The following is a 22,901-nucleotide window of genomic DNA, read 5'->3' on the forward strand; positions in this document are numbered from 1 at the left end:
AAGTCAAACTGATGGCCTCTATTTCCTGCCACCATCTCCTCTATCTTCTCCAGCAGCTCTGTCATCTGGACACCATCACTCTTCATATTGTCTACAACATGATACCTGTTCCCACATTTCTCTACAACCCACTGCAGACCCTCTCCTTCACTCTCAATGTGCTGCTCAATACTTGTGTCTCCCAGCAAGTCCCCACTGGTGAACAGCACTATAGTGTGACTCCAGACTCTCTCACCAAGCAGCTCCATGTGTTGCTGCACTCCTCTTCTGTGTGTCTCTGTGAATGACACATCCACTGTAATGATCAGGAGTAGAGCATGAGGTCCTGGAGGACACAGAGACACACTGAGGACAATCTCTCGTTTATCACGTTCAGGAGTTTGCTCTGCAGTGTAGTTCAGCCACCATCCTGGTGCGTCCACTACAGTGATGTGTCTCCCTGCTGTTTCTCCTTCTCTCTTCACACACTCAGCTGTTCTTCCTGAGGCACCAAACTCCTTTCTGCCCAGGATGGTGTTTCCTGATGAACTCTTCCCATCACCTCTGATTCCCAGCAGCACGATCCTCATGTCTGAGATGTGTGGAACTCCACCTGAAACACACACCATGAAACTCTGTGAAACACACTGAACATCATGTTGATGATCCTCTCTCTGGTTTGGCAGTTTATGTTTGTGCTCTGCTGGGCTGTGCATGAATGTGTTGGACTGACTACAGATTTGTGCACAGGAGTGTGTCAGACATGTTATTAAATATTACAGAATGAAAATATGACACATTTTCTGTCTCAGTGCCAGAGAACTGTGTGTGTGTGTGTGTGTGTGTGTGTGTGTGTGTGTGTGTGTGGTGTGTGTACAGTATATATATTTGTGTGTGTGTGTGTGTGTGTGTGTGTGTGTGTGTGTGTGTGTCTGTGTGTGTCTGTGTGTGTCTGTGTCTGTGTCTGTGTCTGTGTCTGTGTCTGTGTCTGTGTCTGTGTGTGTGTGTGTGTGTGTGTGTGTGTGAGTGAGTGAGTGAGTGAGTGAGTGAGTGTGTTTGTGAGTGAGAGCGTGTGTGTCTGTGATAATGTCTGTTTGTCTGTGTGTGCATGCCTACGTCCGTGTGTGTGTGTGTGTGTGTGTGTGTGTGTGTGTGTGTGTGTGTATACAAATCTCTCACCTGCTGCTGATCTGAGAGTCTCTCTCTGCTTCTGCACCTTCATCTTCCTCTCCTCTGCTCTTCTCTCTTCTTCCCTCTTCTTCTCTTGCAGTGCTTTACAGATTTCTGCATCAAAGTCAAACTGATGGCCTCTATTTCCTGCCACCATCTCCTCTATCTTCTCCAGCAGCTCTGTCACCTGGACACCATCACTCTTCATATTGTCTACAACATGATACCTGTTCCCACATTTCTCTACAACCCACTGCAAAGCCTCTCCTTCACTCTCAATGTGCTGCTCAATACTTGTGTCTCCCAGCTGGTCCCCACTGGTGAACAGCACTATAGTGTGACTACAGACTCTCTCACCCAGCAGCTCCATGTGTTGCTGCACTGCTCTTCTGTGTGTCTCTGTGAATGACACGGTCACTCTAATGAGCAGGAGTAGAGCATGGGGTCCTGGAGGACACAGAGACACACTGAGGACAATCTGTCGCTTATGACGTTCAGGAATTTGCTCTACAGTGCTATAAAACCATCCTGGTGCGTCCACTACAGTGATGTGTCTCCCTGCTGTTTCTCCTTCTTTCTTCACACACTCAGCTGTTCTTCCTGAGACACCAAACTCCTTTCTGCCCAGGATGGTGTTTCCTGATGAACTCTTCCCATCACCTCTGATTCCCAGCAGCACGATCCTCATGTCTGAGATGTGTGGAACTCCACCTGAAACACACACCATGAAACTCTGTGAAACACACTGAACATCATGTTGATGATCCTCTCTCTGTTTTGGCTGTTGATGTTTGTGCTCTGCTGGGCTGTGCATGAATGTGTTGGACTGACTACAGATTTGTGCACAGGAGTGTGTCAGACATGTTATCAAATATTACAGAATGAAAATATGTGTATGTGTGTATGTGTGTGTGTGTGTGTGTGTGTGTGTGTTAAAGGTGAAGGTAGAAAGGGGGACTCAGGGAGAAGCTATAGAACAGTGAATAATGAATGGAGTAGATAAGAGCTGTAATATGGACACTTCAATGTGTTATGTGGAGGATAGACAGCTGAACAAATCTCTCACCTGCTGCTGATCTGAGAGTCTCTCTCTGCTTCTGCACCTTCATCTTCCTCTCCTCTCCTCTTCTCTCTTCTTCCCTCTTCTTCTCTTGCAGTGCTTTACAGATTTCTGCATCAAAGTCAAACTGATGGCCTCTATTTCCTGCCACCATCTCCTCTATCTTCTCCAGCAGCTCTGTCACCTGGACACCATCACTCTTCATATTGTCTACAACATGATACCTGTTCCCACATTTCTCTACAACCCACTGCAGACCCTCTCCTTCACTCTCAATGTGCTGCTCAATACTTGTGTCTCCCAGCTGGTCCCCTTTGGTGAACAGCACTATAGTGTGACTCCAGACTCTCTCACCCAGCAGCTCCATGTGTTGCTGCACTGCTCTTCTGTGTGTCTCTGTGAATGACACGGTCACTCTAATGAGCAGGAGTAGAGCATGGGGTCCTGGAGGACACAGAGACACACTGAGGACAATCTGTCGCTTATGACGTTCAGGAATTTGCTCTACAGTGGAGCTATAAAACCATCCTGGTGCGTCCACTACAGTGATGTGTCTCCCTGCTGTTTCTCCTTCTCTCTTCACACACTCAGCTGTTCTTCCTGAGACACCAAACTCCTTTCTGCCCAGGATGGTGTTTCCTGATGAACTCTTCCCATCACCTCTGATTCCCAGCAGCACGATCCTCATGTCTGAGATGTGTGGAACTCCACCTGAAACACACACCATGAAACTCTGTGAAACACACTGAACATCATGTTGATGATCCTCTCTCTGTTTTGGCTGTTGATGTTTGTGCTCTGCTGGGCTGTGCATGAATGTGTTGGACTGACTACAGATTTGTGCACAGGAGTGTGTCAGACATGTTATCAAATATTACAGAATGAAAATATGTGTATGTGTGTGTGTGTGTGTGTGTGTGTGTGTGTGTGTGTGTGTTAAAGGTGAAGGTAGAAAGGGGGACTCAGGGAGAAGCTATAGACCAGTGAATAATGAATGGAGTAGATAAGAGCTGTAATATGGACACTTCAATGTGTTATGTGGAGGATAGACAGCTGAACAAATCTCTCACCTGCTGCTGATCTGAGAGTCTCTCTCTGCTTCTGCACCTTCATCTTCCTCTCCTCTGCTCTTCTCTCTTCTTCCCTCTTCTTCTCTTGCAGTGCTTTACATCTTTCTGCATCAAACTCAAACTGATGGCCTCTATTTCCTGCCACCATCTCCTCTATCTTCTCCAGCAGCTCTGTCACCTGGACACCATCACTCTTCATATTGTTTACAACATGATACCTGTTCCCACATTTCTCTACAACCCACTTCAGAGCCTCTCCTCCTCTCTCAATATGCTGCTCAATACTTGAGCCTCCCAGCACGTCCCCTCCGGCGAACAGCAGTATAGTGTGACTCCAGACTCTCTCACCCAGCAGCTCCATGTGTTGCTGCACTGCTCTTCTGTGTGTCTCTGTGAATGACACACCCACATAAAAGAGCAGGAGTAGAGCATGGGGTCCTAAAGGACACAGAGACACACTGAGGACAATCTCTCGTTTATCACGTTCAGGAGTTGTGTATACTGTGTCGTTATAGTACCATCCTGGTGCCTCCACTACAGTGATGTGTCTCCCTGCTGTTTCTCCTTCTCTCTTCACACACTCAGCTGTTCTTCCAGAGGCACCAAACTCCTTTCTGCCCAGGATGGTGTTTCCTGATGAACTCTTCCCAGCATTTCTGTATCCCAGCAGCACGATCCTCATGTCTGAGATGTGTGAAACTCCACCTGAAACACACATCATGCAACTCTGTGAAACACACTGAACATCATGTTGATGATCCTCTCTCTGGTTTGGCAGTTGGCAGTCAGTCCAACACATTCAACATGAATGTGTTGGACTGACTCACAGCTTTGTGCACAGGAACATAAAAACACACTCCTTCACATTCCTTGTGTCTCAATGCGTGTTTGTGCATGCGTGCATGTGTGTGTGTGTGTGTGTGTTTCTATGTGTGTGATCACCTGCTGCTGATCTGAGAGTCTCTCTCTGCTTCTGCACCTTCATCTTCCTCTCCTCTGCTCTTCTCTTTTCATCCCTCTTCTTCTCCATTTCAGTCAAAATCCGATGGTCGAGTTCATAAAAACTGCCACGGCTTTCTGTCATGAGAAATACATCTCTACTATGTACTGTAAACACAATTCTGCACTGAATTAAACATATTTGCATTTGTGAACACAATGTAGTATTGTATTCTAGTGCACAATACCAGGTATTCATTTAGTGCACAATGCACATGCATTATTTTGTGGTTAAATTGTGACCCTAATTGTGTTTTACTTTTATTTTTTTGTATTGATTCGATCAATAAACTTCTGAATTCTCAGTTCCGTTTTTCCCCAGCTTTAATCATTGGTGTTTAATCATTACACCACAAATACTCATATGACACAACTTGAAATCAATGATACACCATAGTGATGACATTATGTTAACCGGAGTCATAACCTTGTGTATTTATGCAAACCTGGCCAATAAAGCTGATTCTGATTCTGATGACACTTTCAGTCATGTCATGACATTTTCAGTCTGTTGTCACAAAAATAGTTTAGGACATGCCCTTATAAAAGAGCTTAGAGGCACTTTGGCTGCTTTAGCCACTAGCCAGCTAACTCCAGCCAGAGAGCACTGATTTTCTTCAAATTTTTACTACTGAACATGATCAACTGAGCTCTATGTTAAAATTAGCCAGATTTCTCTTTTAAGGTCAAAACACTATTGTAACATATAGTAGCCTATGTCATGGCAGTTTACGCTGCCAAAAATAAAACAAACAGTTATAACAGAAACAGTTCAGACAATCGTCTTCCTCATACAAAACTTTCACTTTCTTGCAGTAAAATTGTGACAGCACAGCATAGAGATCATTTGATGCTTTTAAAAATTGCAACTTGGCCTTACATCACTGGTCAAAGAAAAATAAGGTTAGAGAGGCTACAGGTCATAAGGAAAGTGTGATGTTGTACCTGATTAGTTAGTTAAGTGTGTTTTTGTACTTGATTAGCTACATGTAGATGGAAGTACGAGGTATGTTGATGTATATGATAAGTAAGTTGAAAGTGGGTTGAAGTGGGTGACTAAATAGTTAGTTTAAAGGGTGTTATTGTTGTTGATGTTGTTGTACCTGATTTCTGATCAGCACTCATCTTCAGTTTCAGGAGATCAGTTCTGTGATGATGGCCTGTAGGATCACAGACATTAATATCAGTCTGTCATTAAAAAAACAGACCAAACTCCCAACATGTCTGTGCTTCAGGCAGTCTCTGTCTGTGTACTCTGTCTGTATCTGCTCACCTCACTAATCTAATAATCCATCTACATTAGAATGCAAACTTATTGGCCTTAATTCCAGAAGCTTGTTCCCCTTACTCTCCATAGCCTATTCCACATGTTCTGTGTCATTGATATTCTAATGTCAAAAGTAAGTGTTAAAGGATAAAACTCCCCATCAACTCTTTCGAAATTTTTAAAAAATAAATGATGGCTGTTTCATTTTCAGCCATTTGAAATACCTGTGTTCTAATGAGAACTGGATTTCACCATAGGGAACATGTTTTGGTCCTGATCTAAACCTACGCAACTACACGTACAATATGGTTATGGTTATGGTTAGGGTTATTTAGCAAACATCTTTGTCCAAAGCGAATATATACATTTATTGTCTTCATTTCCTTTAAAATATATATATATATTTGCACTAAGGCAATCAAATTCCGCTACAGGGATTCACATTGACCAAAGTGTTCTAGAGGAACAAAACAATGTTGTTAGAAGGTCAACTTGACAAAATCAGTAAATGCTAACATATATTACTGCTCCTATGATGAAACTAGTCAAATGCATTGAATCTAAGTTATCAACTCACAATCCATGTTATTTTAGGTTCTCCTTATGGTAATGCTCATATAGTAGGCCTATCATATGCATCTATATAATTGTACTACATTGGCACTGTCTGCAAGTGATGACAGTGACTATAACCTGTACTTGCAGCCTATTGTGTAATGGTTATGGGGAATGGAAACAGTTGATGAAGCAAAATACGGCTAAAAGCCAAATTATATAAACATCTCTGGCAGATAAATCAGCAAACTATGAGCGCAGGGGAAGCATTAGACAAATCTGTTCAAATAAGATGAAATCTACATTTTTATTTGAAAATGTCACACATTGTATCAACCTGCACATTATGACTAAGCAAGAATTACCTTATTCTAAGTAGCCTAGTTTATTATCAGATAAACATGAAGAATGGCAATTCAAGAAAATGGCCTGTTTAAGATCCCAGTGGCTATATCCCACAACATGGGTGTCATCCCGTAACATAAACCCCTTATCCCACAACACATCAGCTGACTAGTCTAGTAGGCTACACCTAGGCTAGGCTATATAATGCGTAACCGTCAACTATCTCATAACATAAGCACCAGAATCTTAACCATAACCCCTTGCATGAACGTAAGACAAGTATCAACATGTCCGAGCCGCGCCACAATATTTTACACAACACGTTTAATGGTTTCCTCATCATGATGACAATAAGTACAAGTTTAGGAATGAGTGTTGCCTGCATGCATCAACTAGGCCAGCACAATAATAGTAGGCTAATGGGTTCATTTGAGTACAGGACAGACCACAAAGGAAGTAAGGAGACGTGTGCATATGGTACCAGCATCAGCCAAAATGAGTTTGAAAATATCGGGATATTGAACATCCACAACAATCCAATATGATTTAAAAAAAAAAAACATCAACCCTAGTAACTGATAAAACCCGGACCGAATCTGATTCGGACCCAATATTCTCAAGAGGACCATAGCCGGTAACAGAATAAGCAATAGGCTAGGCCTATACCGCAACCATTTTAAAACATAGGCTAGCCTACCTCATAAATGTATAGCCTAAGATATGTTCTGGTAAACGTCCCAGCTAAAGGAAATGGATCATGCTCCGCTATAAGCTAGGCAGAGCCATGGCTTTGGGCTGTCTAGGCCTAGGCCTAGCCTAGGCTTATGATTTGGAAATGGCCTACGGTAGTCTCTCCTAGACCTGTACCCCTATGGTCCACAGAAACCAGTATGATGGTAGCCTATCTGATTAGTTAGAAATGTTAATTATATGTCAAAATCCTTTTCAACAACACAACTAGGCCTATAATCTTGCAGTAGCCTAGGCTAACCTTGCCGAGGCCTGTTACACATAAAAACAGTGCGAACGAAATAGTCAGCCCATCCAAGGGAAATGCGTTAGAAAACATTTCAAAGACCAATAACTCATATTTCTGAAATTGAGTGAATAATTTGATTAAAAAGACAAAAACAATAACTTACTAATTGCTGCGTAGGCTACCAACCAACATGTTCACTAGCTGTATGAAGAATTGCCAGAGTGAAAGTGAAACCAAAAACTTCCACCTTCAGTGAAAGAGGTGGATCAGTGATTAATATCTACTCAGCTAAAGAAGAGAGATGTCTCTGAAAAGTCCACCAGAGAGCGGTGTTACTCCATCTCCATTTCAGTTTTCTCACTCCCTTACTACTGTAGCAGGCAACAGGACCACACACAAATAGCCACACTCTAAAATTAAACGAGCTGAAACGGTTTTTTCACCAATAGGCCTATAGGGCTCTATTTCAATTTCAGTTTCAACTAAATTTCACTTCTAGAACGCCAAATCCTTACACATGTCTCATGGCGCTTTACAGAGTGTTATAGGACACAGCTTAGAGTCCATATTTACTTTTGTTAAGTTCACATGAAAGCCAGGTTTTTAAGACAGAGGTGAGTTACTTCACTCAGATATGTAGGCTACTGTACTCATTTGGCTTTTATCCAGAGTGACTTACATGCTGTAGGCTATGTCAATCATTACAAGGGCCTGTCTCTCTGGAGCAGCTCAGGGTAAAGTGATCTTGCTTCAGGGCACAACGGTGGCAGCTGGGAATTTTCTCTCATGCTAGACCAGTTCCTTATACACTATAGCCTATGCTATACCACCACACTCTTTCTTTCTTTATCAGACAGTTTCTTATGCATAGTAGCACATGCAATTTGTAATAGTTTGTTAGGCATGGTCCCACTTTCATTAATCTAATGGATGTTACACCCAAAACATGATTAACTAAGAAATATGAACAACTCTTTAGAACTATGCTCTTGGCATACAGCTGTCAAGATAGCATGTCAATTCAAACACCCTTTACGTTCATGAGCATCACACTTTAGACTATGGGTTTAGATCAGTGAAACACACACACACACACACACACACACACACACACACACACACACACACAGACACACTGCCCCTTATTAATACAACACACTGCTACACTGAATCATATGCCACTGCCCCACACACACAGCACTGCCCCCTCCAACACACACATACACACACACACACACACACACACACACACACACACACTGCCCCTTACCTGCATCTTATTAAGCCACATACTGTACATACGACAACACTGCCCAGCACCCTCTGAATCATCAGTATGCCACTGCCCTACACACAGAGGCACACTGCCCCCCCCCACCCCCACACACAAATGCACACATCCCTACACACATACACTGCCCCTTAACCCTCCAACCCCTACATACAGTACACTATTACTCCCCCCCATGCCCCCCCACCCTATTTTTTAACTGTCCCACCACCACTCCACCCAAGACATCACACATGCCTGCCCTTAGGATTCCCCTGCCCCTCACAAACACACACACACACACACACTATAGGCTCCTTCTATAGCACGACCCCAGTTGGGTTGTCCCTTGAGCCGTGGATCTGCCCAAGGTTTCTTCCTGAACAAGGAAGTTTTCCCTTGTCCCTGTTGCTCCTGAGTGTCCCTTGGTGCTTCCCCCCCAAACACACACACACACACACACACACACACACACACACACACACACACACACACACACACACACACACACACACACACACCCCATCTGCCCCCTTCGAAGGAACTGACCATTTCACTGCATTCTTTCCATTAATAATCATATCGCATGTGACAAATACACATCCTTATCCTTGTATCCTTGTACTTTTCATTGGGAATAGCAAGTAGGCCAGTTCAGACGGACTACCACCTCTAATTAATTTCGATTACAATTCTGATCGGATCAGACATTTTCATTCCGAGGTATGAAATGACATTTTTTATTCCGATTGAGCAGTTATTCCGTTTCTAATCGGAATATAAGTGTCCATGTTGGTGTATATAAAGTAGTTTGTTCAAACATTCCAGCCTTTTTTCACACATGTAAACGGGGCTAGTATTTCATTGGCTTGTTTCTTATGTGACGTCATATGGAAGCGCGGAAGTGCCAAGGTTGGAAAGGAACATCAAGTGCCGTTCTGGACTGAGTACAACAAGGAGTGTTGGCGTGGCTGATTTACAAAACATGATGTGAATATGTTTATTGGTGTTTTGTCTTGGCTGCATGTTATGTGACTATCAATTTAGCTCTTCAGATAGCTTTCACGATGTTAGGCTACTGCATGAAAACACCTCTGGTTTGATAAGCTGCATGTGTGCCCGTAACGTAATGTTAGCCTGTATGAATGAGACGGTCAGGTGGGGAGTTTGTCCATAAATCTCCATAAATCACGTTATCATAACGTTACTCACTCAGTAGACAGCAGAGATTATTCTTTGGCTAAACGATATATTGAGCAAAATGCCACTAGAGATTGCACGTTTGCATGCATAGCTGCTAAAGTAGCCTAAATGACAGAATTTCCCCCATCAGTAGGTTATGTTGATCGTATCTTGAATATGAAGCGGTAAGCTGCTTAATTGACTGTGAGAGTTGTCTAATGGCAACCTCTGGTGTAGTAGCCTACAATTATATTAGACGATTGCAGAGTAAACTGCAGTTGCTGTTGCTTGATTCTCTATCAGACTTGAGTTCAACCTGAAACAGCTCTTTTTTGTGCCTTTTTGTTAAAGGTTCGACTCAGTAGTGGTACCCCTTCAGTAGACTAGCTGGTACAAGATGAGCTGAAGAGTGTCCCGTTCCTATCGTGGCATCATGAATGACAAGCTGGTGTTCCTGGGACTCCTCTACTTCGTCCAGGGCATTCCATATGGCCTGCAGTCATCCCTGCTGCCGGTCTACCTGCGTGGGGCTGGTCATTCGCTCACGCGCATCAGTCTGACCAAAGCCCTCTTCTTCCCCTGGGTCCTAAAGGTCCTGTGGGCGCCGCTGGTGGACAGAGCGGGCACCAAGCGCCGATGGCTAGTCGGCACGGTCACAGGCCTGGCGATGACGTGCCTGGCCAGTGCCTCTTTGTCGCCGGACGCGCAGTTTCTGGGTGTGGCGGGGGCCCTGCTGGCGATGAACGTGCTGGCGTCCGTGCAGGACATCGCTGCAGACGGGGCTGCCGTCCGGCTGCTGAGGGGCCAGGGCGAGCTGGGCCTGGGCAACACCGTGCAGGTGGTGGGCTACAAGGCCGGCTCGGTGTTCGCCGGCGGCGGGCTGCTCGCCGTGATCGACGTGGCCGGCTGGGGCTGGATGTTCACGCTGCTGGCCTGTGTGTACGGAGGCGTGGCGCTGTTCGTGTGGGGCGCGCCCATCCTGGACGGGGAGCTGTCCAAGCCCGCCGGGGAGGGCAGGAGAGCCTCCAAAGACGCCCTGCGGCCCTGGAGAGTGTGGCGGAAGCTGATGTCTGTGCCAGGGACACCGTGGACTGTTCTCTATGTCCTCACCTACAAGCTAGGTAATGTCACGATCACCACAGATGACCAATTTTACTCCTTATTTCATTCATAAGCATAATAGTTGTACCTTAGTATGTCTGTAAAAAAAATAGGTTGATCAGACAGTAAGACAGACAAGCAGGTAGACACACAGATTTTATGGACCCTGAGGGACATTTGGGACATTTAGAACAGGAAGTCTAGTCTGCTATGAAAGGCTACACATAGTAGATATGTATCATACAGTAGATCCAAAACAGAGGCCTATTTATGTACTAAAGGTGAGGTCTGCTATTTTGATCCTCAAATTTAGCAAATTCGTCCTGGGGCCTGGGTATTCCAAATGGTTCAGTGACAAACCTAGGTAAGTTAACTCAGAGTAAGTGGTAAGCCTCCTACAACAAGAGCCCATTGACATTTTTGTGTTAGGAGAATAAAGCTGTACAGCTCTTCTATTAGGAGGTTTACAACTTAAACTGAGTTAACTTACCCAGGTTTGTCACTAAACCACATGTACTTGGAATGCCCCCAGGTGGTCTTCTAGTGGTGTTTGTGCACAGTTCTGTATCTACTGTATACATAGATAACAAACAAGCAGTGGTCTGAACCGAGCCGCACACTATTCCAGCCAATCAACATGTTGCTTCAGGAGCATGGAAGTAAATGAATGTAGTGTAATTGGCTACTGAGCTCAAAATGTTTTGTGACAATTGCAGGCTGTACCTTTAACCTGTCCTTGTGTGAGTATTGTCTGTGTGCTGGACACGGTCACCACAGGATAAGTGCACCTGAGGGAGATATGCACCTGAACGTTTTTTGATTTAAAGCCCCCTTGGCAGGATTAGCTATATTTCCCCCCTCTACTGGAGAAAGTGTGCATGCCATTTCTTATTACCTGTGGAAAAAAGTAACGATAAAGAACATGAATTTGTTTACAAGCTAGCGAAAAGGTTAGCATAAGTTCAGCAGAACAATGTGGATGTTCCAAGGTAAGAAACATGAACAAGTTTCCTGTTTCTCACTTCTCTTACCGGGACGATAAGTTCAAATGTTGCAAGGTTGGTTTTCGGCCTGGGACGAAAACCAATGCTTAAGGGAGCTGGGAAAGTCACTATTTTCACCGGAACAGATAATCTAGTCATCCAAATGATTTCTAAACCGGTTTATTAAGTTGAAATAGTTGGCAAGTTCTGTTCAACTGCCCTGCCCCAATCACAACATGTTCAACAGAGGAATAACATATTCAAATGTACCACAAGAAGCTCAAATCATATTTTTTTTTTACTTTTTGCCCTAAAATAGTGTGCAAAAGAGTAATCAATTAGCAAAATAGTTGGATATTATTTTGGGCAACTAATCAATTAATCAATTGATTGTTGTGGCTCCAATTGAAAATGTGTTGTCTTGCAAATTTGTTAGAGTTGTCGTGGTTGAACGATCTTGACTATCTGGCACTAAAGCAGTAAAGTAGGCCTACAATGGTTACAAATATAGACCAAGCAATACAATAAGAACATTATGTGCATTATGTTGGGGAATATAGTTTAAAAACAAAGCACAAAATGAAAACAATAAAATAGAATTCAGTTGTAGTGCATGGTTGTAATTTAAACAATATGTTTACATTTTGAATGACGCCTGAGAGACATGTAGGCTGTGAAGCAAACTACTCAAGCCATTTTCAGGCCAGTAGAGTTTATGGATGTAAATATTGACTCATCTGAATGAGAGTAGCTTAAATTGTGCCTCCGTGAAGCATCTCGTTGGTCAGCCGACTTGGTACTGTTGTCTTATCAATCACCACTAGGTGGCTCTGTAGCCATTTCCTAGATTCATGGTGAAAGTCTACTGTTATGAGATCAAAAGATTCTTGCATGCATGACTGCTGATCAGATGATTGATCGCAGGATATTTGTGTGTGTGTGTCTGTGTGTGTGTGTGTGACTGAAACCTGTTTGTGTTTGTTGTGACGATGGAGCTGCCTCTATCAGAAGCTCACTGTGGCCCATACAGTAGACTCAGGCCAGGCCATATTGAATCAGCGAGCGAATATGAGCAGAATAGTGTGTGTTTGGCAGCAGAAGGAGATTATGTAAGGATTAGTCTCTCTTTGTGTCTGTGCTGTTTCCATCCTCTAACTGAAATGGGAAAAAAATCTGCAGTGTGTTTTTCTTTCCCCCTTTTGTACGTGTGCACAGTGTACACGTGTGTGTGCGCGCATCATGGTGTAACTCATTGTTAGCCGCTGTGTGCCTTGTGAGTGTTTGTTTGCGAATTTACCTCCATGCGTGTAGAATGATTGCGCTGAGTTTACAGAAAGCGTTAATGCGTTGTGTGTGATCTGTGTGTTTGTGTGTGTGTTTATGTGTGTTTGTGTGTGTTGTCTGGGGAGGGGGGGGGAGAGAAAGAGAGAGAGAGAGAGTCAGGGTTGGTGCAGTAATCGGATGAAGAGCGGCAGGCGACACCAGACAGCACATTAAGAGTGGCAGGGCCCCTATAATCTGTCTTAGGGTGTCTCCGGCCATCATCGTCCCAGTCATCATCACCTTCGGCTGCGGGCTCTGGGCTCTCCGTCCCCTCCTCAGTCAATGCTGCTGCAACCTCTTCACCCCTGTGGAGTTGTCATTAGAGTAATCATTGTTGTCACAGTAGATTGGAGGTTCTTTGCTTCCGTGTTTGTTGACCTAGCTGTATTTATTTCAAAAGTTGTTGTTTTTTTAGACGTTGGTAGCGTGTATAGAACAGAAAATAAAAATATGTATGGATTATGAAGTATTAGATATAGTATATGTAAGGATATGTAAATAGTATCTATTGTGATGGGATTTTGCCAGGAGATCAACTGGACTTGATCTCGACTTAATTTGATTCAGCACAGTTTAAGAACAGGTCTCTTGAGCTACCGTAGAGTTTTGTGTATCTTGGAAAAGGAGTGTATAGTATGTGTGTGTATACACACTGTACATGTATGCTTATCAACATTATGGAGGAGATCCCTCCCACACTGATTTCCCCCAGAATCATCCCCACAGCTTAATGAAGACATCAATCCCAAACTGCTGTCAGTCTGGCTGGCTGGCATGCTCCAGCCAATGAGAGGGCTCTGTCTGTCTGTCTCTGAGTGTGTGTGTGAGTGTGTGTGTGTGTGTGTGTGTGTGTGAGTGTTTGTGTGACCCCTGCACTGTCAGAGGTCAGGTCGTGGCTAGAACCCCCAGCAGGGCTCTGGGATGGGAGGAGGGTGGTAGAGGGGTGCGGGCGGAGGGTGAGGCGTGCTGTGGCGTGCGGAGGGGCACCGTGGCGGAGCCAGGCGGTGGGTTCCCCCCTCGCTATGGGGCCCGTGTGGCTGGGAAGCCGTCAGCCAGGCCCAGGCTGTGGAGGGGGAGCTTTGGTCTCAGGGTTGGACTCTGGAGAAGGCTGTGTGTGTGTGTGTGTGTGTGTGTGTGTGTGTGTGTGTGTGTGTGTGTGTGTGTGTGTGTGTGTGTGTGTGTGTGTGTGTGTGTGTGTGTGTGTGTGTGTGTGTGTGTGTGTGTGTGTGTGTGTGTGTGTGTGTGTGTGTGTGTGTGTGTGTGTGTGTGTGTGTGTGTGTGTGTGTGTGTGTGTGTGTGTGTGTGTGTGTGTGTGTGTGTGTGTGTGTGCGTGCGTGCGTGTGTGTGTGTGTGTGTGAGGTGGGGGGATTGCATGAATACTGGGCAGCCAGGCGGCCAGCTTCCCTGGGAAGTGACCAGGTGGAGGCAGACAAGCGGACGAACGAACGAACGAACAAGTGAATGAACAAACGAGAGAGTGAGTGAGAGAGAGACAGAGAGAGAGAGAGAGGAGGGGGAGGAGGAAGAGGAGGGACAACAAGAGTGAGAAGAGAGGGGGAGGATGATGGGAAGGCCCACTCTATGCCCCCCCCCCCTAAACCCCCACCCGCCCCAAAACCCCATCCCTCGCCCCGACTCCATCCCTCTGTGCCCCCCCCCCCCCCCCCCAGTATGCACAGCAGGGCTCAGAGAGCCGAGGGGGGAGCGCCAGGGGGGGGTGTGGGTGGGGGGTGCGGACGGAGGAGAGGAGAGGAGAGGAGAGGAGAGAGGGGGCGCGCACGCGGGCAAGAGGCAAATATTTTCCAGAGGGAAAGAGAAGAGGACTGCGGGGAGGCTGAGGGCGGATGAATTAATGAACAGTCACCACATGGTGCTCTATGTACGAGAGAGAGAGAGAGAGAGAGAGTATAGAAGAGAGAGAGAGGGAGAAAGGGAGAGAGAGAGAGAGAGACAGAGAGAGGGAGGGAGAGTAGGAGAGAAAAAGAGATAGAGAGGGAGAGAGACAGAGAAGGAGAGAGAGAGAATGTAGGGGTAGGGGGCAGATATGCAAGAGAGCATGAGGGCAAAGAGGCACACGGACACACAGGCTGAGTGCTTTTCAGCACATGGGGACAGAAACACCGAAAGAGACACAGATTTCCACAGAGGGCATCTCATGCCATGCTGCTGCCCCAAACCTCACTGTACCACTCAATCACACGCAGCAGTTCAGATTACTCAGTTTATTACACGGGAGCGGTTCCGTTCGCGACGTGTAAAATTCTTTTTAGAAGACTGGTCTGTTTTTTTCGAATGTACGCGCCACTGTCGCGTCCGATGTAGCTATTTCCATTGATTATTAACTGCTGCAACATACGCTTTGCAAACGGAACGCTTCAGTAACGTGCCTAGTGTAGCTCCCCTGTTAGAGTCCTTTCCCATAAAGTCTGTATGTCGATGCATAAATGGTTTAACGCTCAAGCTTCATGATTGTTTTGAATAGTTGGTCCATCCTTCGGAAAGACCATACGATCCAGGCGATAGCTAAGCTGTCAACGCGGCATGAAAATCTAGTGGCGAATGTGTAGGTTTAAGTGTCACCGCACTCTATATGCTAGAATAGCTCGTAAAATCATTGTTGTGTGTGTGATTGTTCTGTTTGTGCGGTGTTTGTTTGCCTTTGTTTTGGGTTGAGAATGCTGACCCTGTTGTGGCAGGGTATAGCCCGAGTTTCACACAGAAAACTTAAGCACACTGACCTACATGCAGAGGGAGGGGTCAGGGTTGACCTGAAGGGAAAAGGGGCTGGCCTCACCCAAGCTCAACACTCAGGGGACTTGAGTTTAACTTTCGCACGCTCCTGCAGGTATATTATGTTTACAGTACCTTCCAGAATTATTGGCACCGTTGGTAAAGTTGACTACAGATACTGTAGGTATGAAATTATTGTAATCTCACAATGAAAACAATGAGGCACAAATCCAACCTTGAATGGAAGCAAATGTATTCTGAGAAAGATCTCATTTAAAATGTATTTTAAAAATGAATAAATATTTTTAGCAAAAACATGTTGCCTACGATTATTGGCACCCCTATTATACAATATTGTCACAATATATTGCCCATGATAACAGTAGTTGTGAACTGTTCAATGAATCACAAACTATTTTGGTAATCTGTTTGAGTAATTGTGAGGAATACAACTAAACTTTTTCTGGTTTTGGCCTCTTGCACTTGAATATTTTGTGGTTTATTTAGTGCTCTAAGAGAGTGAACAGAATGTATTGATAAAACAAGACATGTTAGGACATCATCTTGGTCTTTTGAATGCACTGGTCAACATTTATAAGCCATTTTCGAACATTTTATAGACCAGTCAACAGTAAATAGCAAAATAATCGATTATGAAAATAATGGCTAGTTGAAGCCCTAATTATATCTACATTGGAAGCAAAAAATAAAAACAAAACTAAAACATAGTGTGCATAGAGTCCACTACGGAAACATAGGTTAAAGGTTGTGGTACTCTGGGATACCAGAATGTTTAGATGACTAAAGTACGTAGCTTATAACATTGTGAGTATGAAAATGTAGTGATATTTGGTGTCACAATAACAATAACGTATGTCAAGCAGTTTTATTGTAAATTTATCACCTTGTCACCTTATTAGAGAGTAGAGAGTGTGTGTCTGCATATTTGTTTGACAGAAAAAGTGTGCATGAGATTGTGTGTGTGTGTGTGTGCATGTGTGTATGAAAGAGTGAGAGAGAGTGTGTAAAGATGCATGCATGTAAAGAAATGTATAGGAGCTGTGCATGTGAGCGTCCTGAGGGTGTGTTGGTGTTTTTTGTTGTTCCTCTGTGGTGTCCCCAGCTCTTGTTGCGACGCATTGGACCCTCTCTGATACATCTGACTTGTACTCGTTGACCCTTGTCACCCCCCCCCCCCCCCCCCCAGCAGAACAGCCTTTATTTACTCTCATCACCCCTCACATTACCCCTCTCACTACCCCTTGTGCTCCTTCAGTGTTCAGAGTTGTTGTCCTTGACTATTGTCGTTGTGCCCCCACACTGCTGTCCACTGCATCCCCGTCTTTCTCTCCGCATCTCATAGGCTGCTGTCCAGCGTCCAACACTTGTAGTCTTAAAATCCCTCAGACTCCCAGTGCCACAACTTTGTCTGAGTCTTAGGGGTCATCACACAACAACGCGTGTTTTTTTATAACAGCGCTTCGTTCCGTCCATTTTTTTTAAAAAAAGTTCTGCATTTATACGGAAATGCTTAAATGAGTCTCCTCTCCATACAGCAATAGATGCAAGGTTTTCATGTTCAAATCTTCATGTTTTCAGGCCCACAGAAAACACCTTTGTCATGTGAAATATCCTGCGAAACTGTTTAAACTGTTGTCATAGCCTCCAACTAATGGCCGTGAACTGCAGTCCTACTTTGCAAGTTCTTCTCTACTTCCCATCCTACGTCTTGTAGTCACTGACACAGCAATGATGTAGCTCCTTTGTCATTCATGTGTCTCGTTTGTCTGTCTGTCACAGACACATACCACACCGATCTCTTCATCCAGGCTGCTTTGCGCTGTGTCCAATATTCCTGATTGCACTACAACTCTTCCACAACTTAGGCCATAGGCATTTGCGATTATGTATAGAATCCACACTCTTTCTTTCTTTCTCTCTCTCTCGCTCTCTGTCTTTCTCTCTCTCTCTCTCTCTCTCTCTCACTCTCTCTCTCTCTCTATCAAACACAGCAAGCCACCCCACCCCACCCCACCCCCTGCCAGTCTGTGTATTTGTAGCTGTCTAATGAAATCCCTACAGAAATGGACAATTGTTGCTCCGCGGATTATTTATAGCACTGAATAATCAGCCTCCTTGTTTGTTTTTCTGCCGCACTTTTGAAAAATAAAAACTACTTTGAAGCAGCGTGGTGGCAAAACTAAAGCAGAAGCCCTAAGACTGCAAAAATTGAAAGCGCTGGAACGCACGCGACGCGTTCCAGCGGCTTTCTTGAATTCACTCCCTATCACCGTGCATCATCAGAGCTCCATCACACACAACAGTTGGAAACACTGTTGCAGGCGCGGCGAAGACACATCGCTGGGCCCTCCGAGCCTTCAGAGGGAGCGCGGACTCGCCGGGTAAAGCAAATGCATCCTGACACTCCATGTTGCGCCCCCACTTTGAAAGCAAATTGATTCATTTCAGCGGCAAGGCAAACGGGGGCTTTACTGCGAGTGTAAGCAGGCTTTAACCACTCGACACTGCACTCGAGTTTTTGTTCTTTTTTTAGCGTTTAGCCGTTTGAACGCTGAAGGATGAAGGTGACGCGGAAAGCTCCGGCGTTCTTTTGTGAACGAGAGGGGTCTGCAGTAATTGCCACAGTTGGCTGATGTCAGGGAAAGTCGGGAAAAAGGGATAGATTTGCTGAACGTGAGGAATGTGACTACACTACGGTCGCAGTGTTCTTGGCTCTTTCATACTTTCCTCACGTTTTAGTTCAGCTGTCAGAGTTGATCACTGAGATAGTGAAGGGGTGTGGGGGGGAGCGTTGTCACAGAGTTGTCGGAACACTCACGCGGCATTTTTAGCGTTAACGGCGGGTTCTTTTTCCCCTCAGATGTATCTGATAACTCTCTCCCTCTCCTCTTTTTTTTTGATTTGATTTTCTGTTTCTGTTGTGTTTTTTTTTCCTGTCGCACCCGAGATAAGTCATCTGTTTTTCTTTTTCTTTTTTTTTTCTCCCCCTTTGCTAGTTTTGACAGCAGTCTCAGAGCTGTCAGTCAGTCTGCTGTCTCGCGGTCTTTACTGAAGTCAGGCTCCATAAATAATGACAGCCACTCTAAATAATACACCGCGGCAGTCTACCGAGTCTCCCCCTTCAGTCGACGCCACACAGCGACACAGCGGCGGAGAGCTATCTGACGAGCAGCCCGCTGTCTCAGAGACCCTGTGATGTCATGGCAAGCAGAAGGGGGGGGGAAGCTGTCTAGGATTTGAAAATATATTTTTCATGTAGAAATCTGCATCTTTTTTTTGTTTTTTTTTCGATTTTAAGTCATAACACTTTCTCAAAAAGAATGTGGGAGGTTTGAATATTGTTTAAACAGACGTGTCATGAGAATTTTTAGTTACATGGACTCTGCTCGCTCAGGTTAATGACCTGTGCTGGAAAGCTATAAGCATACCTCAAAGACTGAAAACTACCAGAGAAGAGTATGTGTGTCTGATGTGGGTAGTTTCCTCAGGGGAGTACCTTTTGATTCCAGCTGTCATAAGGAATTTGTTCATTAGCTGTTGTAAAAGATTAATTTATTAGAGGACATAAGTCAAATGATCTGTTCTGATAGCCATTGAATGCGGTAGAAGTAAGAAAGCTGTTTCTGGAAGTCTTTGAAACTGCCCCAACATACTAATGCCGCATTCCAGACACCTAGGAGGTCCAGTGTATCCCACTTGGAGCTCACAAGGTCCGACCTCAAAGCATTGCAGGTGAACAACGTCGGAGATAAACAAAAAAAACATGGCTGACTGTGAGAACAAGGCCTGCTTGCTTTATTCAGTCATTCAGGCATCATTTCAGAACAACGTTCAGTGTTTTACCTTTAACTTTTTATTTCTAATTTTCAATAAAGTTCATTTGAAATGATAAATGAATAATACATAAATTAATGTTGCCATTGTCAAAGTTTTTTTCTTCTCATAATTATGTCTGATTTGGTATAACATAACATAACAAAATATTACATAACGTTACCCTGGAAATCCAGAGTTCTCGCGAGAGCACAATTTGAATTGTGTCCGCAAGATACTCTGGCCACGAGCAATGATGCACATTACATTTTCCCCAACCATCGGTGGTAACCAAAAAAGGTGTGGGTGAGCTAAACTGATGACGACAGTGTGACAACTTTTGTTTTTGGTCGCAATGTTATCCCATTGCGTGCAGAGAGATTTTTAAATGCATGCTTGGTGCCGCCCCTCGAGTTGGGCCATTTTCATTATTCGTGGCCAGATCCTTAATATGAAAGATTCCAGGGTCTGGTTTACTACCAGGCTAACATAACATAACATAACATAACCTACTGTAATATAACATAATGTTATATGCCCTCACAGGTGAGCAGGGTGCTATGAGCATGTTCCCGCTCTTCCTGCTGGACCATCACATGACGTCCCGTGAGCTGGGCTTCTGGAACGGCATCATCGCCATGGGCTTCTCCATCGCCGGCTCCTCCATCGCCGGCCTGCTGCTCTCACAGCACAGGTAACAGCCCTCAGGCAGCAGCTGCCTCCACAAGCAGTGTGGTGTAACACAGTGGTTCTCAAACTGTGTTACGGGTACCACTGGTGGTGGTACCCGGACTCTCTGTTGTGGTACTCTGGGAGTCTCCAAGATGTTTTATTTCATGAAGACAAAATAATCACTTGAAAAAATCCTTACATTTAAAAATAGTTTTTTATCTTTCTTGGAAAGAAAAAAAAAACAATGCAAAATAGAATGTACAATGTAAAATTATATTGAAATTGTCCTACGCAACTGTATTTTAATGCTAGACATAATGGTGGTACTTGGAGAGTCAATTAATGTTCTCTGAGGTGAAAATTTCATTGTGAAAATTTGAGAACCACTGGTGTAACACACATGTCTCAGGTGGTTATGCATCTCAGCACAGGTGACAGGTAACAACTCTCAGGAAGCAGCCTCCCCAAGCAGTGTAGTGTAGCACACGTGTCTCAGATGGTGACGCATCTCAGCACAGTTACCAACTCTCAGGATGCCTCCACAGGTAGTTTAGCGTGACGCACATACCGTGTCTTAGGTGGTAATACATCTCAGCCCAGGTAACAGCCCTAAGGAGCACTGCCTACTTGCGTAGCGCACACATGTGCATCACAGCACAGGTACACTGCCCTCACCATGTGCTGCTTCCACAGGTAGCTTAGCGCACACATGTCAGGCGGTGATACAGTACATCTCAGATAACAGCCCTCAAGAAGCACTGCTTCCTTTGGCACTGTAGAGTGGTGCACATAGCACAGGCGCTAATGCAGCTCATGTCACCTCTCAGATATGGTAACTCATTGCACAGGTAACCAAGATACTTCATGCTCCGAGCATACCAGGTAATTCCTCCAGGTGCTGTCGGATAGTGATGGGAATAAACATTTAGCTCCTCTGTCACACTCACCATAGGATAGGGAGGGTCACTTTGGGAAATCTTGTTTTTCACGTTTTGTCCCCCTCACACACACACACACACACACACACATCTGTAGGCAGACACGCACATTCTCTCTCACTCTCGGTCCGCGTTGCCTTATAGCCCTTTGGGGAGGTTTTGCTCAGGTGAGGGACGGGGGCATATCGCATCTCTCCTTATTTCAGACTTTTACCGGTTGCTGTCTTTCCCTCTCTCTCCTCTCCATTAAACATTCATACACGCACACACACACACACACACACACACAAACACATACACATACTGTACACACACACACACACACACACATACACATGCACATGCACATGCACATACACATACACATACACATACACATACACATACACATACACATACACACACACACACACATACACATACACATACACATACACATACACATACACATACACATACACACATCATATATATACACACATTTACTCTCTCTTGGCCTCTTGTCCTCCTCCAACCACCCCTCTTCTCCTCTGAGTTTTCTCACTACTGCCGTCCCTCACTCATCACCCCCCCCCCATACACATACACACACACACCCCCCTCCCACACACACACACACACACACACACACCCCACCCCAACACTCCTCACCTTGCTGCCCCCTCCCCTCCCCTGGGGTTGGTTGGAGTAATGGAAGTAAACACAGCCCTGCGCAAGAGCTGTCACTCTCCAGGTGAGGTGTGAGGTGATGCCGGGCTGTGGCACTCATTTCCTGGGCAGGCGGAGAGCGCCAGGGGGGCCCGAGAGGCTGGAGGGACGGACAGGAGAGGCCCCGCTGCCCCCCCCCCCCCCCCTCACAAAACCACCAGGATGGGTGGAGAGCACAGGAACTTACACTATAACGTCATCCAAATACAATCCACTGGGCCTGTTGTTTCGCTGGGTTTCATGTTGCAAACATGAGGGGGTGTCATTTTTTGTGCATGTGTACATGTATTGAAGTTACACTTTTGAGGAGATACTGTGTGTATGTATGTGTGAGAGATGTTTTTTACATTGCCAATTTCATTTACATTACATTTACAATTGTAGTTGGATGTGTGATGTGAATCTGGATGTGTGTTGCACATTAGACAACACTGTATTCATATTTGCCCCTTGCTTTTACTGTATCATCCAACATTTCTGCATCTTTTTTTGTTTGTCACTTGAAGCCCATTTTTGTGTCTTTTTCAGTGCAGTGTTTGTTGTACTCAGTGGTAGATGAAGTACACTCACTACTTACTTTAGTGAAAGTAGATATCTTGTGTAAAATATTACTCCAGTAAAACTGGAAGTATTCACTCTAAATTTCCACTCGATTAGTATAAAAGTATAAAAATATTTGCCTTACTGTGTACTTAAGTATTAAACATAAAATAACCTTGATGGATTATAGTTATAA

General features: G+C 44.7%; 2 protein-coding genes across 4 annotated transcripts in view; one reads left to right on the forward strand and one right to left on the reverse strand.

The window, feature by feature from the left end:
* LOC134088650 (uncharacterized) overlaps nt 1-7,637 on the reverse strand; it is a 14,602-nt gene extending 6,965 nt beyond the window's left edge. For 2 of the 3 annotated variants that reach the window (XM_062542715.1, XM_062542717.1), the window contains exons 1-7: nt 7,588-7,637; nt 5,382-5,438; nt 4,222-4,356; nt 3,280-3,984; nt 2,216-2,920; nt 1,159-1,860; nt 1-592 (exon numbers count right to left, since the gene is read on the reverse strand). The exon at nt 1-592 is cut by the window's left edge and continues 113 nt beyond it. In XM_062542715.1, the coding sequence (XP_062398699.1) occupies nt 1-592; nt 1,159-1,860; nt 2,216-2,920; nt 3,280-3,984; nt 4,222-4,356; nt 5,382-5,403 (2,861 nt within the window). In that variant the 5' untranslated portion in view covers nt 5,404-5,438; nt 7,588-7,637. The remainder of the gene's footprint in view (nt 593-1,158; nt 1,861-2,215; nt 2,921-3,279; nt 3,985-4,221; nt 4,357-5,381; nt 5,439-7,587) is intronic. The other variant, XM_062542716.1, reaches the window with a different exon arrangement.
* Nucleotides 7,638-9,595: 1,958 nt separating this feature from the next.
* Nucleotides 9,596-22,901, forward strand: part of LOC134088652 (major facilitator superfamily domain-containing protein 3-like) — a 31,656-nt gene continuing 18,350 nt past the window's right edge. The window contains exons 1-3 of the mRNA XM_062542718.1: nt 9,596-9,684; nt 10,228-10,997; nt 20,394-20,541. Coding sequence (XP_062398702.1) covers nt 10,310-10,997; nt 20,394-20,541 — 836 coding nt within the window. The 5' untranslated portion in view covers nt 9,596-9,684; nt 10,228-10,309. The remainder of the gene's footprint in view (nt 9,685-10,227; nt 10,998-20,393; nt 20,542-22,901) is intronic.

The sequence above is a fragment of the Sardina pilchardus genome, chromosome 8 (genome assembly GCF_963854185.1).
Source record: "Sardina pilchardus chromosome 8, fSarPil1.1, whole genome shotgun sequence".
Taxonomy (NCBI): domain Eukaryota; kingdom Metazoa; phylum Chordata; class Actinopteri; order Clupeiformes; family Clupeidae; genus Sardina; species Sardina pilchardus.